This window comes from Choloepus didactylus, chromosome 1, assembly GCF_015220235.1.
Source record: "Choloepus didactylus isolate mChoDid1 chromosome 1, mChoDid1.pri, whole genome shotgun sequence".
Lineage (NCBI taxonomy): Eukaryota > Metazoa > Chordata > Mammalia > Pilosa > Megalonychidae > Choloepus > Choloepus didactylus.
The window spans coordinates 163,039,687-163,053,708 of NC_051307.1; the positions used below are offsets into that span (position 1 = coordinate 163,039,687).

The following is a 14,022-nucleotide window of genomic DNA, read 5'->3' on the forward strand; positions in this document are numbered from 1 at the left end:
TGTCTCAGTTTCCCTCTCTGTAAAATGGATAAAATCACAACAACTATCTCATATTGGGAAGATTAAATGAGAACTTATGTGTCATGAGCTTAGATCAGTGTCTGGCACTTGGTAAATGCTCAATAAATGCTTTGCTGGTATTACTTTCCTGGCTCATCTCAATCTGACTTGTAGAAGAGATATTTCAGTCTTTCTACCCAACCTTGCTCCCCCATCCTCACCCCAGCCAACCTCCGCCTTAGAATGTAGTTACCTTGTGTACAGGGAACAATTTTTTATTCACTTCTATGCTTCCCTGGAGGACCTAACAAGGTTTTTTACACCTCAGATATGCTTGACAAATATGTAGTGGAAGTCTGTAATGTGTGCTGGGCCCATATGAGGGACAGGGGAGGAAGAGCAGGCTCTACCAGGAGTAGAATGAAATCAAATCTCCTTTTCATGAGGAGGATTAGCTATGATTATTAAAACAATGGTAAGTCACTTTACAGTCACACAGCATCATGTAAATGTTATTTAGCTAAGGATAGGTTTTGACAGGAAGCACACACACCCCTGAGCTACCCCAGCCAGATGTAGGATTTACTTTTTGGAGAAAACTGGATTCCTCTTAGAAGGAATTAAAAAGAAAGGCATGTCTCACTCAGTTAAACTTCAACATTGGCAGAATCACTGGCTGGGCTGGGCTAAGCCACATTTCTCCTTTGATTACACAAGGATTGCCCAGCTGTTAAAACTGCTCTCTGATGAGTGTAGGGCCAACTCCCAGCCTCTGTTGAAGCTGCCAAGGGAAACACAGAGGAGCAAACTGCTCTGTGGACTTGCAGCCCCCCTTGGTCACTCTGTTGACAAAAGTAGAAGAGGCTCAGCCAAGAGTTCAATATCTTTCTTTTGAAAGGAAATATTAGAGAAGGCTGAATTATAATATTTTTGTTCTGATTTATTGAGATTGTCCCCTCCTAAGAAGAGGGGAATCCACTGCTTTGTCTTATTCTAGAAGACTATTAAATGTTGACTATGAACCACAATGCCTTAATTTCCTGGGTATTTCATTGTTTTATCTTTGCAAATCTATTTTAGAAGTAGGGTCTCCACACTTCATGGGCAAGAGCTACCATTAAAAAAATGATCTGAGATAAACATTGAGATCAATAATGGCAGGTGACCAAGGATGACATTCTTTGAAGTTCAGGGGTTTTGTTCCACAGGTCAAAGTGTAGGGTCTACCACATGGTTTGTGCTTGATAAATGGATTTGGATGAATGGGTGCGTGGAGAGTCCTTGGAAGAGGGTGTGAGGAGGACAGTATTTTCATTTTCCCCTTTAAAAACTGCTCTCATTTCTCCCTTGCTACCCTCCAGCCCCACTAACAGGGATATCTCAATTCAGCTGCAACTCTAGGAACCAAATACTGGCCCATCTGACTCTTAGAATATCCCTTCCTCTTTGGCTAATAAGAATTTTGGAAAGCTAGCTGGAATTACTGTAAATTAAGTAAAAAGACAAGTGAAAAATTAGAAACATATTTGCAACTCATATCAAAGAGAGAGGACTAATTTCCCTAATATACAAAGAGCCACTACAAATCAATAATAAAAAGTTCAAAACCCAATAAAAATTTGCAGAATATATGGTCCAATTATACACAAAGATGAAATATGTATGAAATTCAAATGTAGAAGATGTTCCACTTTCTTCATAATATAAGAAATGTAAATAAAACTACACAGAAAACCCATATGTTAACTTATAATATTGACAAAAATCACAAAGTGTAAGAACTCACAATACTGGTGAGGATGGGCACTCTTAACTATTTCTGGTGGGAATGTAAATTGTTACAACCCTTATAAAGGATTTGGCAATATTAATCAAAATGACCAGTGCACATACTTTTTGACCCAGCAATTCCATGTCTAGGAATTTATCCTGCAGATACATTTCCATGTTTATAAATGAAGGATATCCAAATTAGTTACTACAATCTTATTTGTAACAGTAAAAGACAGGAAGCCACTTAAATGTTCACCAGCAGGGCATTGGTTAATTAAATTCTGGTACATCCATTCTGTAGAGCAGGGCTTGGCAACTTTTTCTGTAAATGGAAGATAGTGAATATTTTAGGCATCACAGGCCATATGGTCTCTGTCACAACTACTCAGCTGTGCTGGTGTAGTGCAAATGCAAACACTGACACCATGTAAGTGAATGAGTGTGGCTGTGTTTGAATAAAACTTTATTTGCTAAAAACAGGCAGTAGGACAGATTTGCCACTCTTGAGGTATAATATGCATCTATGAAGTGTATGTTCTGCTTTCTACCATTTGTGTGAAAAGAAAGACTATTTCTTTATATATGCATTAAATAGCTCTGGAGGGGTATTACAGAAAAGGATAACATCGATTGATCCTGTAGGAAGGAACTGGGTGGCTGGGACTGGAGTTTGATTAGAATTTTGAACCCAGTGAATGCATTCTATGGTATTATCTAGTAAAAATACTTCAAATAAAATAAAAGTAAATTAAAAACACGAAAAAAAAAGTAAGCTGGGACTCTTGCGAAGCTCCCTCTGTTACCTATTATGAGGTGTAGAAATGCAGGTGGTTGCTGTGGGAAACCCAGATTCAAATCCGGGCTTACTTTTCTGAAGAGCCATCAGGGACTCGAAACCCCCAGATAACAAGATACTGTCAGGGGTGCTGCCCTTTCAATTCTCCTTGGAAAGAACCCTCCCCGCTGGCTAACATGGAATGCCCATCAGGCCATCTTGCAGACTAGACCCAGTGATCTCAGAAACCCAATTTAATCCAGTTTCACATTTCCCAGAAAATAGTGCCCCTTCTTGGTAAAAAGCCAGCAAAGAAAAAGCATAGACAGAACAGCCTCTGTAAAATATTTGTCTTTACAGGTCAGATTATTCTTTGTGACTAGGAAGGAGAGATGCCATATCCAAGGTCTCTCACTTCTCATGGGTTAATCTAGACCTATACCGGCCAGTATGGCAGCCACTAGCCACATTGAGCTTTTAAATAAAAAATAATTAAAATTAAAAATGCAGTTCCTCAGTTTTATCAGTCACATTGCAAGTGCGCAGTCATCACGTGTGGCCAGAGGCTACCATTTTGAACTGCTGCGCAGATTACGGAACATTTCTGTCATCTCAAGAAAGTTCTATTGGCTGGTCTACTCTAGATAATCTTTAATGTCTCTTTCCGCTCTGAAACTATCAACAACCAGAAACCTCACAATTCTTGTCAGTTCACCTCTCTTTGTTCATAATAGTCTCCAAAAGTCATCATCCTGCCTGTTGAAGGCAGGAAAGCAACAGCTCAGATAAACTTCCTGGCCACAGATACTTTACACTGACCGGAGGCAAATGCAGACCTACAGTCAGAAGACGGTCGCGTGGGAGTAATTTGTGGGTTATGGAGTCGTTTGTCCTAGGCTCTCCGACTTTTAAAAGGAGGTTGAGATCTCTCTGATCTCTTCCCCACACAGCTTTGCTCATAATTAAATAAACATTTGGTTCCCGTATACATCATCCATCTAGTGAAGAAGGGCCAGAGATAAGAGGCTTTTGGAATTAGGCAAAACAGAGCCTTCCTTGTTGCAGGAGACTACAGACCAGGCTTAAGGGGAGTGGCAAAGACCTCTCAGTGCCCACGCTGAGAAACTGGGCAAGGAGGAGATGACCTGGGCTCCCACTGGAGGATGTGGGAAGACGGCAGAGCCGTCTGCCTGGCAGAGGAGGTGAGATGGCGGGAGTAGGGGTAGGAGCAGGTACGGTTTTGGTTCACAGCTTCTGTATTGGGGCCTGGGTGGAAGGCAGAACCTCAAGATTGCCTCCATGATCTCACCATCCTTGTGTTATACCTGTGATTAGATTGTGTTGTATGACAAGGGAAAAGGGATTTTGCAGATGTAAATGAGGGAGATTGTGATCAGAAGGGAGAGTATGAGTGGGACTGACAATCAGTTTGAAGGGTAACACTTGAAGATACAAACAGGTGTATTGTCAACCGTCTATGGAGAGAGGTAGCCTCTGGGGAGGGCCTCAGGCCTACCCACAGCTGCACTGAATTCTGCTCCCCAGCCCTTGGTACCTAAATTTAGTGGTTCTCAACCCTGGCTGCATAGCAAAATTACTTGAATTAGAAAAAAAATGTCTGTGCCCAGGTCTCTTCCCAGGTCAATTAACTCAGAAGGAGGGGAGGGGCTTTGTGGGTTTTAAAGCTCTGTGGGTCATTCTAATACACAACCAGGGTTGAAAACCACAAGAATTGTAAAAGCTGCCAAAAGAAAAAAGGGAGACGCTCTTCTGATCTTCCTTTCACTCAGCTCTCTCAGTCCCCTGCCTCCCAAGTGTCAACAGGAGCCTTCCCAGCAACGTGTTCACCAATTCTGGATCCCCAAATGTTCTCCAGCCCAGAAAACATCTTTCACTCCTCCCGTTTCTCCACCCCATAGCCCCCTTCAATACTTTTCTTTCAAATCTTCAATTCTGTGAGCTAGGTCACTACAAACATTGTCAATGGCAAATAGGTGCCAGTAACTCAACAAAGTGCAGCCCCACCCAACCTCATGAGAGGCGGAACAACACAGAGGTAGGGTGAAGCCAAACATAGAATGCCTCCTTCCTTCCTACCTCCTTCCTACCTCCTTCCTTCCTCCCTTCCTTCTTTCCGTCCTTCTTTCTTTGTCTTTCTTCTTCTCTCTCTCTCGAGTTCTCTTTCTTTCTCTGCCTCCGTCTCTTCCTTTCTCTTTTCCTCCCTCCCTCCCTTCCTTTCTTTTTTCCTTCTTTCCTTTTTGGTAGCAGTCAATACAACTGTAAAATGGGAATAACCATGCTTCCTGCTTTCGAGGTTGTTGTGTGACTGATGTGAACGAACAGAAAGCCTGCCAAATACTTAGCCAGCACAAGTGCTCTCACCAGGCTACTGGTTTTACTTCTGAATTTTAGGTCTTTTAACAATGACCGATTGGCTGATTTCAGTGTGCCCCAAAATTCCACAACTACTTCAAAGAAGAAGGGCACTGAGAAGTCTTCATATGGCCAAGGTCAGGGCAGAGCTTCTCCGTGGTCAGGACTTTCTCTTTTGTTTGTAACTCTACAGAATGGAAACTTCTTAGCATGTGAATCCTAGAAAATAGGGAGGGTGATAGCGGGTCTTTCAGTGTTCCCCAAGGTGGCTGCAGCTTGGGGAACGCATTCCATTGCCAACCAGGTGGTCTAGAGAATGGTGTGACATATCATCTGAGGTTCCTGAGCATCCCCAAATACCCTGAATTGGGTGGCCCACAACAAACAGGCAAGGAAGGTCCAGACTTTAAGACCCTCCAGAAATTCTCTGGATCTAGCTGATCCCTCAGTCACTGTACTGTGCAACTTCACAAGCTCTAAGAGCTGGCCTGCCGAGGCTCCTGACATCTGTAACCGTGGGGCTGGAGAGAATGTGGTTCCCACGCTGACCCTTAGCCAGAACCTCATTATAAGCTTTTAATGACTGAAGAAATAAAGAGTTGATGGATAAATTGTAGCAGATCCTGATGGCACCTCCTAGATCCCTCAGGCCTTAACACTTTAGTGCTCCCCAGCTTCCCACTTCCGGGGGGCTATACCTCTTTGCCTGACGGCTTTTACTGAAGCTTATGAAAGGCCACTCTGCTAGCAGAGTGCAGACGGCTGATGAGAAACAGTTGAAACACCAGCTCCCTCGCCTTTCCCCTCCTATCCGATACCATTTTCTAGAATTCCTGGGGTGGGTGTGGATATGGATGAGTTATGCTCCCGTCTCCCACATTGGTAGCTGGCTTGATAATGCACTCTTAATCCGTTCCTTTCTCGGCCTCACTTTACTACAATACTGGTGTCTTCCCACCCCCACCCCCTAGTCCTCCAACTTCCAAATAAACTACCTCCACTCCAATATTTGGCTCAGGATCTGCTTCTGGAGGAGCCCAAACTAAGTCATAAATTAATCATGTCAATTAATTCTCAGCCTCCCTGGGCTGAAAGGTAATTAAATGCATGTTTGCATTCTCTTTGCAAAAACTTTTGAAAGCAGTACGTGCTGAGCCATTTCACATTTATGCTTTCATGCCAAGAAACCAACAAGAGATGTTCAGGATGGACAAATGTCAGCCCCCCAGGGCACGGCCGCAACTGACAAAACTTTTTATTGCAGAAATTCTGGTTGTCAGTTCTGATCTCTGTTGATGATCAGAGGAATTCGCTCATTCCGCAAATATTTTCTGAGCTCTGCCTCTCTGCAAGAGCTCCAGGCAGCACTGGCTAAACTAAAACAAGTTCTGTCTCTTTTCTCCGAGATGTAGCTTTCAGATTATTCTATTAAAAAACAAAACAAACATAGCACTAATGAATCTGTTCAGAATTAATCTTCAAGCTACTGTTGGGCTGGCGATGATTATCAAGCAGGTGAAGGGTGAATAATAATCACCACATTGTTTTTCCTTTTTCACACAATGCAGGATTTATTTCTGTTAATTATAATAGCTCCACCCTTTCCTAAGGAAATAATCACTAGAATGCTGGTACACCACAGAAGCAAGGTTGCAAACCACTGGGCTCCCGAGATTTACTTTGGGAAACAAAGCCAGGGGACAAACACACTCGGATGTGGAATCAGCTGGGAGTGTTGAACTATAGTCCCACCCAGCTGTGTGGCCTGGGGAAGTCAATTGCCCTCTCTGGTCTCAGGTTCCTCACCTCTAAAATGAGAGAAGGGGGTTGGATACTCTCTTGGGTCTTTAATTGGAAACATTCATGAGCCTCTTTAAAAAAAAAAAAGGCCATGATTGTTCCACCTCTCTTGACATTGGGTGGGGCTGCACTTTATTGAGTTACTGGCACCTATTTGTCATTGACAATGTTTGTAATGACCTAGCTCAAAGAATTGAAGGTTTGAAAGAAAAGTATTGAAGGGGGCGATGGGGTGGAGAAATGGGAGGAGTGAAAGATGTTTTCTGGGCTGGAGAACATTTGGGGATCCAGAATTGGTGAACACATTGCTGGGAAGGCTTCTGTTGACACTTGGGAGGCAGGGGACTGAGAGAGCTGAGTGAAAGGAAGATCAGAAGAGGTTCTCCCATTTTTTCTTTTGGCAGCTTTTATAATTCTCATGGTTTTCAATCCTTGTTGCATATTAGAATGACCCACAGAGCTTTAAAACCCACAAAGCCCTTCCCCTCTTCCTGAGCTAATTGGTCTGGGATGGGACCTGGTCACAGGCACTTTTAGGAACAGCTCTGAAGTAAGTGACTCTCCATGCAGCCCAGGTTGAGAAGCATTCAGTGGATGACCAAAAGCTCGGGAGCAGCCCCCTCGCCTTCCCTCAAACAACAACCTTATTTTTCTACTTCCATCACCTTTAACTTCCTCTTTTATTCTTTTCTCCCTTTGCCTTAAAACAACAAAGTCATGAATAGGTGGGAGATTGGGAAGGGAAGAATAAGGCCTATGTATTCTATTTATTTGTTAATTTCTTTATTATTTATGAAGCCTGATAAAAATGGTTTCCGCTCCTTGAATACAACACATCTTAATATAGAAAAAAGTGAGAAATACTCAAATGAAGAAAATAAAACCCAACATATCTCAATCATCACTCAAAGACAACACTGCTATACTATTAGCATTTTAGTCTTTTCTTTCTAATTTTTTCTTGATGCCTACTTTCTTTGTTCGCATGTTTTACCCCACTGTGTATACCAGTGGTTGGCAAACAACAGCCTGTAGGTGAAATCTAATCTAATTTGGGTAAATAAAGTTTTATTGGTACACAGCCATGCCCATTTGTTACATATTGTCTATGGCTGCTTTTATTCTACAGTGGCGGAGCTGAGTAATTGTGACAAAGACCTAAAATATTTGCTATTTGGTCCTTTACAGAAAAAGTTTGTCAGCCTCTGATATACACCATGCTGTACTCTCTGTTCCCCCTCATTTTACCTTATAGCATGAGTATTTTTGCAAGCTGTTATGAATGCTTCATAAACATCATTTCTAATTGCTGCCTGATATTTCATTTCATGGTTTGGTAATGGTTTAGCAAATAATTTTGCTATTGTTAAAATTTTATGTGTTTTCCCCCAATTTCTTCACTCTTATAATGCTTCAGTGAGTATATATGGATGTAAGCTTTATCTGTATTTTCAATTATTGTTTTAGGAGAGCACATAGATTATTCGACTGGTAGATCTAGATTTATGAGACTCTCGCTCTATATTGCCAAATCCCTTACTAAAAGATGTTGTCCCAGTTTGTGCTCCCCAATAATACAGGAGAGAGCCTGCTTCTCCACATACTTGCCAGCACTGAGTATTACCATTTCAAAGATTTTATGCCTTTAGAAAGGTAAACAAAAAGCTATTATTTTAATTTGCATTTCTTCTGCCTCTAATGAGACTGAACTCAGGGCTAATCAGTTGCATTTCCTCTTTTGTGCATTGTCTGCTTTTCACCTTTGCCTGGCATCCTTCTGCACAGGGCAGGGTGAAGATCGCCGGCCCTGTCTCCCACCTTGGCTTGCAGCAAGGCTCCTGCCTCCACCCGGTTCTTTTCAACGTCTCGCTCCCAGTGAATCCTGATCGTCTCAAGGATGTCGTCCAGACCAGCGCCAACCGGAGCATCTGCTTGTTCCAGCTCAGACCCTGCCAGCTGTTTGTACAGCAACTTCACATCCTGGAAACAGTAATATACACGTCACGTGAGTTCCAGGGGAGAAAGAAAGGATATGGAATGCTAGCCAGCCGCTCTGTGGGCAGCATCCCCACGTCTCGTTCTGTCACTGCCACACGGGGGGCTCCACAGAGACTGACTCGCCCCTAACCTTCTTCCTGGCGGCGGGGCCTTGCTCTCTTTTCCCAAGGGCGTATTTCATGTGCTGGTCTCCCCAGCCAGGCCCAGAGCAAACCAGCACCACCATGGTAGCAGGAGCAACAACTAAGCAACAACAGCGAAACAGATTTAGGCATCAAATCAGACTAGGCTGAAAGAGATTTAAGGATAATTTTGCAGTCTTTGCTGTAGATAGTGGTAACAAACTAGTGAGCTAAGAACAGGAGGAAGCGGGATTGTGGATGCTTGGTTGGCTGAAGGTTGGACAAAGGAGGCACTTCCCATGGTGTGCATTGTTGTGTGCATTTGGAAGGGAGCTTCCAGATTCTGTATGTGTGAGGAAGTTAGAATCCTTGCAGTTCCTCAGGAGACTGGACCTTTCTGTCCTATCACTCACTGATCTGACCTCATTTCATTAATAGATGTAGACCACAGGCTGGACCTACTCTCAGAGAGTTATTTTGTCATATTTGGTGCTGAAAAAAAATCTGGGTGGGAAATGCACCCTCAGCACAGGCTCCAACACCCGCTGTTGCTTGGACCTGCTACTTCCTCCTGTTTCTGTATCAGCCTGGTCCCTGAAGCCATTGGAAACTCCTGAAGCAACCTGCCCACTACAAGGATTTAAACGGATTTTTACTGGAATTTTCCCTGCAGCCCAGGGCAAGCAATGCAGAGAGTCCAAGAGGAGCTGCCATTATGGATGATTTGAAGCACAGCCAGACAGGTGAGTGACTCTGGGTCTTGGGGCGAACCCAGTATCACCCCAGCCCTCCTACCTCTTCATAGTTCCTCGACAGAAAGCCAAGTTCTTCGTTTAGGCTTTCTATTTGACTCTCCAGATCCATTTTTGTGAAATTAGCTTCATCAATGACTTTATACAAAGAGTTAATTTCCTCTTCCACTGCCTTTCGAAATGGCTTCTCATTTTCATATCTGCAGATAAAGGAACTTAGTCAGCATACCTGGGTAACCCAAAAGAAAAAGAAATCAGATTATAAATGTTACCAGTGGGCCAATTATGGGATAGATACCAAATGTTTACGGATGAGTGTATTCTTAGTAACATTTGGTGCTTTTGGAAACAATTCCAGTCCTTCCTGCTGAAGTGAAAATCCACCATGTCACCTGAGATTGGTCCCTCTTGACCTGGGCTGGAAGAGTCCGTCCCCCACGTGCCTCTGGAGTCCTGTTTTGCTCATCTCTCCAGGGAACCCGGCCCTTTTGAGGATATGCTCCCAATCCCCTACAGACTTTTTTTTTTGTGGGGATTCCTCTAAGGATTTGAAATATCTCTGTGATAGCCCCCAAGGCTGCTGTTGGGTTTCAGCTTTCTCTTGCTATCCCCGTTCCCTTTCCCCCTCCACCATGAAGTTTGCACCTCTGAACCTGTGACACAGTCACACCTCTGTGCTTGTGGCTCCCCCACGGTCTCGTCGGGACCCGCAGGCCACTCCAGCCCAGCTGCGTCCATGGCACCCATGGTTCCTACTTGGTTTCCCCACCATCAGCTCACCTCAGCTGGCTCAAAACCAAACTCATTATCTAGCCCCTAAGTTCAGACAAGCCTTCCCTCCCTGATTTTCTATTTCAGTAAATAGAACCACAAGTATTACAACTATCCCAGGTTCAAACCTAGGATTTATCTCTGTCTTGTCTTGTCAAATCCTGCTGATGACTTCTTTAACCTGTCCTCCAAGTCTGCCCACCACCAACACCCCAGAAGGGCCCTGGTCACCTCATGCCTGCACTAGAACCACCTCCACGTTGTCTCCCCAGACCTCCAGTACTGTCCCCAGACTGACCATCCTTAACCACATCGAGTTATTCCTCTGCTCTGAAGACTTGAGTGCCACCTCCAGCCTCTCAGTGTTCTTGTCTCACCTTTCCTGCTCTCCAGCACAGACCCTGCCCTTACATCACTCCAGCTCCTTCCTTCTCATTGTTCCTTGCTCATGTGCCCCACTTCTCTCTATCAATATACGGCTTCCTTTAACACTAACATCTGGTCATGATGATGCACTGCTCAAATGCCTCGTATGGGTCTCCCCTGCTCTCAGGATAATTTCCAAGCTCTTTGCCATGGCTGACAAGGTCTTCCTGGTTTTCAAGCCTCATCAGTCATCCCTCCTTCATTTACTCTGAAGGCACAAGTCTCGACAAGCTACTAAAATCCTCTAGCCCATCACCCATCTCAAGTCTTCCTGCCTTTGCACACGCTGCCCCCTCTGCTGGAAAGTTGTTCCTTCTTTATTTGCCATGTCAGCCCCTATTTGTGCTTTAGGACCCAAATCAGCCATGCCTCTCCTGTCGACCCTCCCTGGCCAGGCCATGGGTCCCCACCTTCCCTGGGCTCATCTCAGTGATGGCACCTCCCCTTCGTGATGCCATTGTCATTCATTCCTCTGTCTGGCCACTAAATTGTGAGCTCCTTGAGGCCAGGGACAATGTCCTCCTTACTTCATCCCCAGCACTTAGTGAGGGGCCCAGCATAAATCAGATATCCAAACCTTGGTTGAATCCATTCTTTCAACAAATATTTGTTGAGCATCTGTCTTGTGCCTGGTGCAAGGTGGCACAATAAGGGAGCAAAATAGACCAAACTCCTAGTTTCAAAGAGTTTACATTCTGTTCTGTTGAACGGCTGCACAAATGTATGAATGAATAAATAAATGCATACATGAATGAATGTGTAGTAGAAATTTCAAGTCAGGTCATACTTAATCAAGTTCCACCTTAAATTTAGTGAGAATGGCTTCAAGAGTATTGCTAGCTATCTTTAATTGTACAGTAATTCAGTGCCCTGGAGGATGACCGCACTTTCTGGTACTCCTGTGACTTCAGCTAGCACAGTGCTGGGGAATCCAGAAACCCTGGCTAGTCGAGAGTCACCTCAACCCCAGAGTGGCCACTAAGTGAGATCCAGTTGGCAGGTGGAGAAACTGAGTCTTAGAGAAAGAAAACGACTTGTGGTCTGAGAGGATGGTTGAGTCCCCTCACCACGATACCCCTTTTATCTTGAGATTACAGGGTCATGGTCTTCCCCAAAGACCTCCACATACATATATGCCTTTCCTATTTTTTCCTTATCAACTTACGTTGACATTCCCTTGAATAACAATCCCACCCCCATCCATTTGCCCAACTTCCAGGACACCTTTCCCCAGAGAATATTTTCAGAATTGAATTACTGTGTTCATACATAAAAGGGTCTTCTTCGTTTTGCTTCTCCATTAGAGCAGAGCTTCCCAAGCTTCACTTACTTTCATGATTTTGCCCCAAATACATATTACCAGTTCCACCATGTACTTAATATTTTTCTTTAACTTTATCCACTTAAAAAATTAAACTCTAACTAAATAAAATTTAAAAGCTCTTTATACTAAATGAACTTTATATTGTCACTATAAATGGTATGCCCGTAAGTGGAAAACAGTCTCATGGATCATAAATAGGAGATAACTATAAACATAAATGAATAGCTATTAAAAACAAAATATTTATCCTTGTACCGCCTAAAATGATCTTTATCAGTAGTATACACATTACACTTTAGGGAACACTGCATTAGATTTCAAAGCTCTGGTTCTCAAACCTGGATGCACATTTAGATCACCAGGTGAGCTTTTTTATAAAAATACTGATGCCTGAGCCTTACCCCCAGGGCTCTGATTTGATGTGCCTGGGGGGCTTGTGCAGTGGCATTTTTTAAGTGTCCTGGGAAATTCTAACACGCAGCTGTGTTTGAGAAGCTGTGCTCTAAACCAGTAGCTCTCAAGGTGTGGTCCCAGGACCTGCAATATCAGCACCCCTGGGAACTTGTTAGAAATACAGATTCTCGGGCCCTACCCCAGCCCTACCAATGAGAAATTCTGAGGGCGGGGCCCAGGAGCTGTGTCTCGCCTCAGTCTCCCCAGGTGATTCCGAGGCACACTTGGGTCTGAGATCCCAGCTCTACGAGCGGTGGGGTGCGGTTTGTGTACGTAAGGGGGTGGGTGGGGTTTGAGCCAGATAATCCTGACTCTGAATTCTCCTGGGGCTTCTGTTATTTCACCCCAGCCTTCCGTGAGGTTGGAGGTGAGCGATGCAGACATTATCTGCCTTGCCCAGCGGTCTGGGGCTGTGGAGGGACACTCCCCTCCGCCGTGGAGCGTGTCAGAAATAAAGCGGTACCTGTAAGGGAATAAACGCTCTCTTGGTTCTGGAGGAGAAAAGAATTTATTTACAATCTTGCAAGATAGGGCGTCCAGCTAAACACATGGAAGACTGGCGCGCCAGAGGAAGAGAATGGCGATCTTTAAATTTCCTACTCCTAATTTGCAAGTCCCTCCCCTGTTTCCCCATTGACTGGGTACTACAGAAGTTACAGCCTATCCGAGAACACTAACTAATTCATCTTTTGAGATTTTAATTTGTACAGCCAATCCCAGAGAGTTCATTTAGTTTAAAAAAAGTTTTTCTTTTTGCTGTGAGTTCCTGCCTCTGATTTTACTTCATATTTCTTTACATTCCAGTAACCATGGTTACTTTTCCATATAAGGGGCTGGCAGATTCTTCTCTTTATCACGGGGCTTGTTTAAACTGGTTTTGCCTCCATTTCCCTTATTCCATGCTGTCTCTTTGTGAAAAATAAACTTATCCCTTTCTTACAGAGCATTACCTCTGTTTCAAGTCGTCGGCGCCCGCCTGGAGGTTCTCCGTCTGCAGCAGGAGCCGGGCGTTTTCCAGGACTGCGTCGCCCACCTGGAACAATCGCACCCGTCAGCCGAGACCAGCCCGCCGGGAGCGCCCCTGCCGCCTGCCACCGCCAATCGAGAACACCCCCGGCTCTGAGGCGCTGGCTAACTTAGAACACCTTTCTCACAGCAAATAGCTGTATAATTTTTAAAAAAAGTGTTCCCTCAAAAATGAGAGGGGCCAGATAAACAAACAATAAACAGCATAAAATGTGGGTTTCTTTCAAGAGCTTTTAGAGTTGGATATTTGGAACAAAACAGTTATTCAAAGGCAGACCTTTTTCCACAGCTTCTGCCACAGTAAGACCTTATCTCTCCAGGGAAGGGTTTTCTGGCCTCTTAAATGAAGTTTCACCGGCTTTACTTAGTGACTCCTAACATTTTCCTGGTGCTGGATGCCTTTGGAAAGTGGGTGAAATCTCCTGGGTG

The 14,022-nt window shown here is 44.1% G+C and overlaps 1 protein-coding gene across 1 annotated transcript in view; it reads right to left on the minus strand.

Annotated features, from left to right (window-relative positions):
- Positions 1 to 14,022, minus strand: part of BFSP2 (beaded filament structural protein 2) — a 60,103-nt gene that overhangs the window by 18,202 nt on the left and 27,879 nt on the right. The window contains exons 2-4 of the mRNA XM_037844729.1: positions 13,518 to 13,600; positions 9,637 to 9,793; positions 8,540 to 8,701 (exon numbers count right to left, since the gene is read on the minus strand). Coding sequence (XP_037700657.1) covers positions 8,540 to 8,701; positions 9,637 to 9,793; positions 13,518 to 13,600 — 402 coding nt within the window. The remainder of the gene's footprint in view (positions 1 to 8,539; positions 8,702 to 9,636; positions 9,794 to 13,517; positions 13,601 to 14,022) is intronic.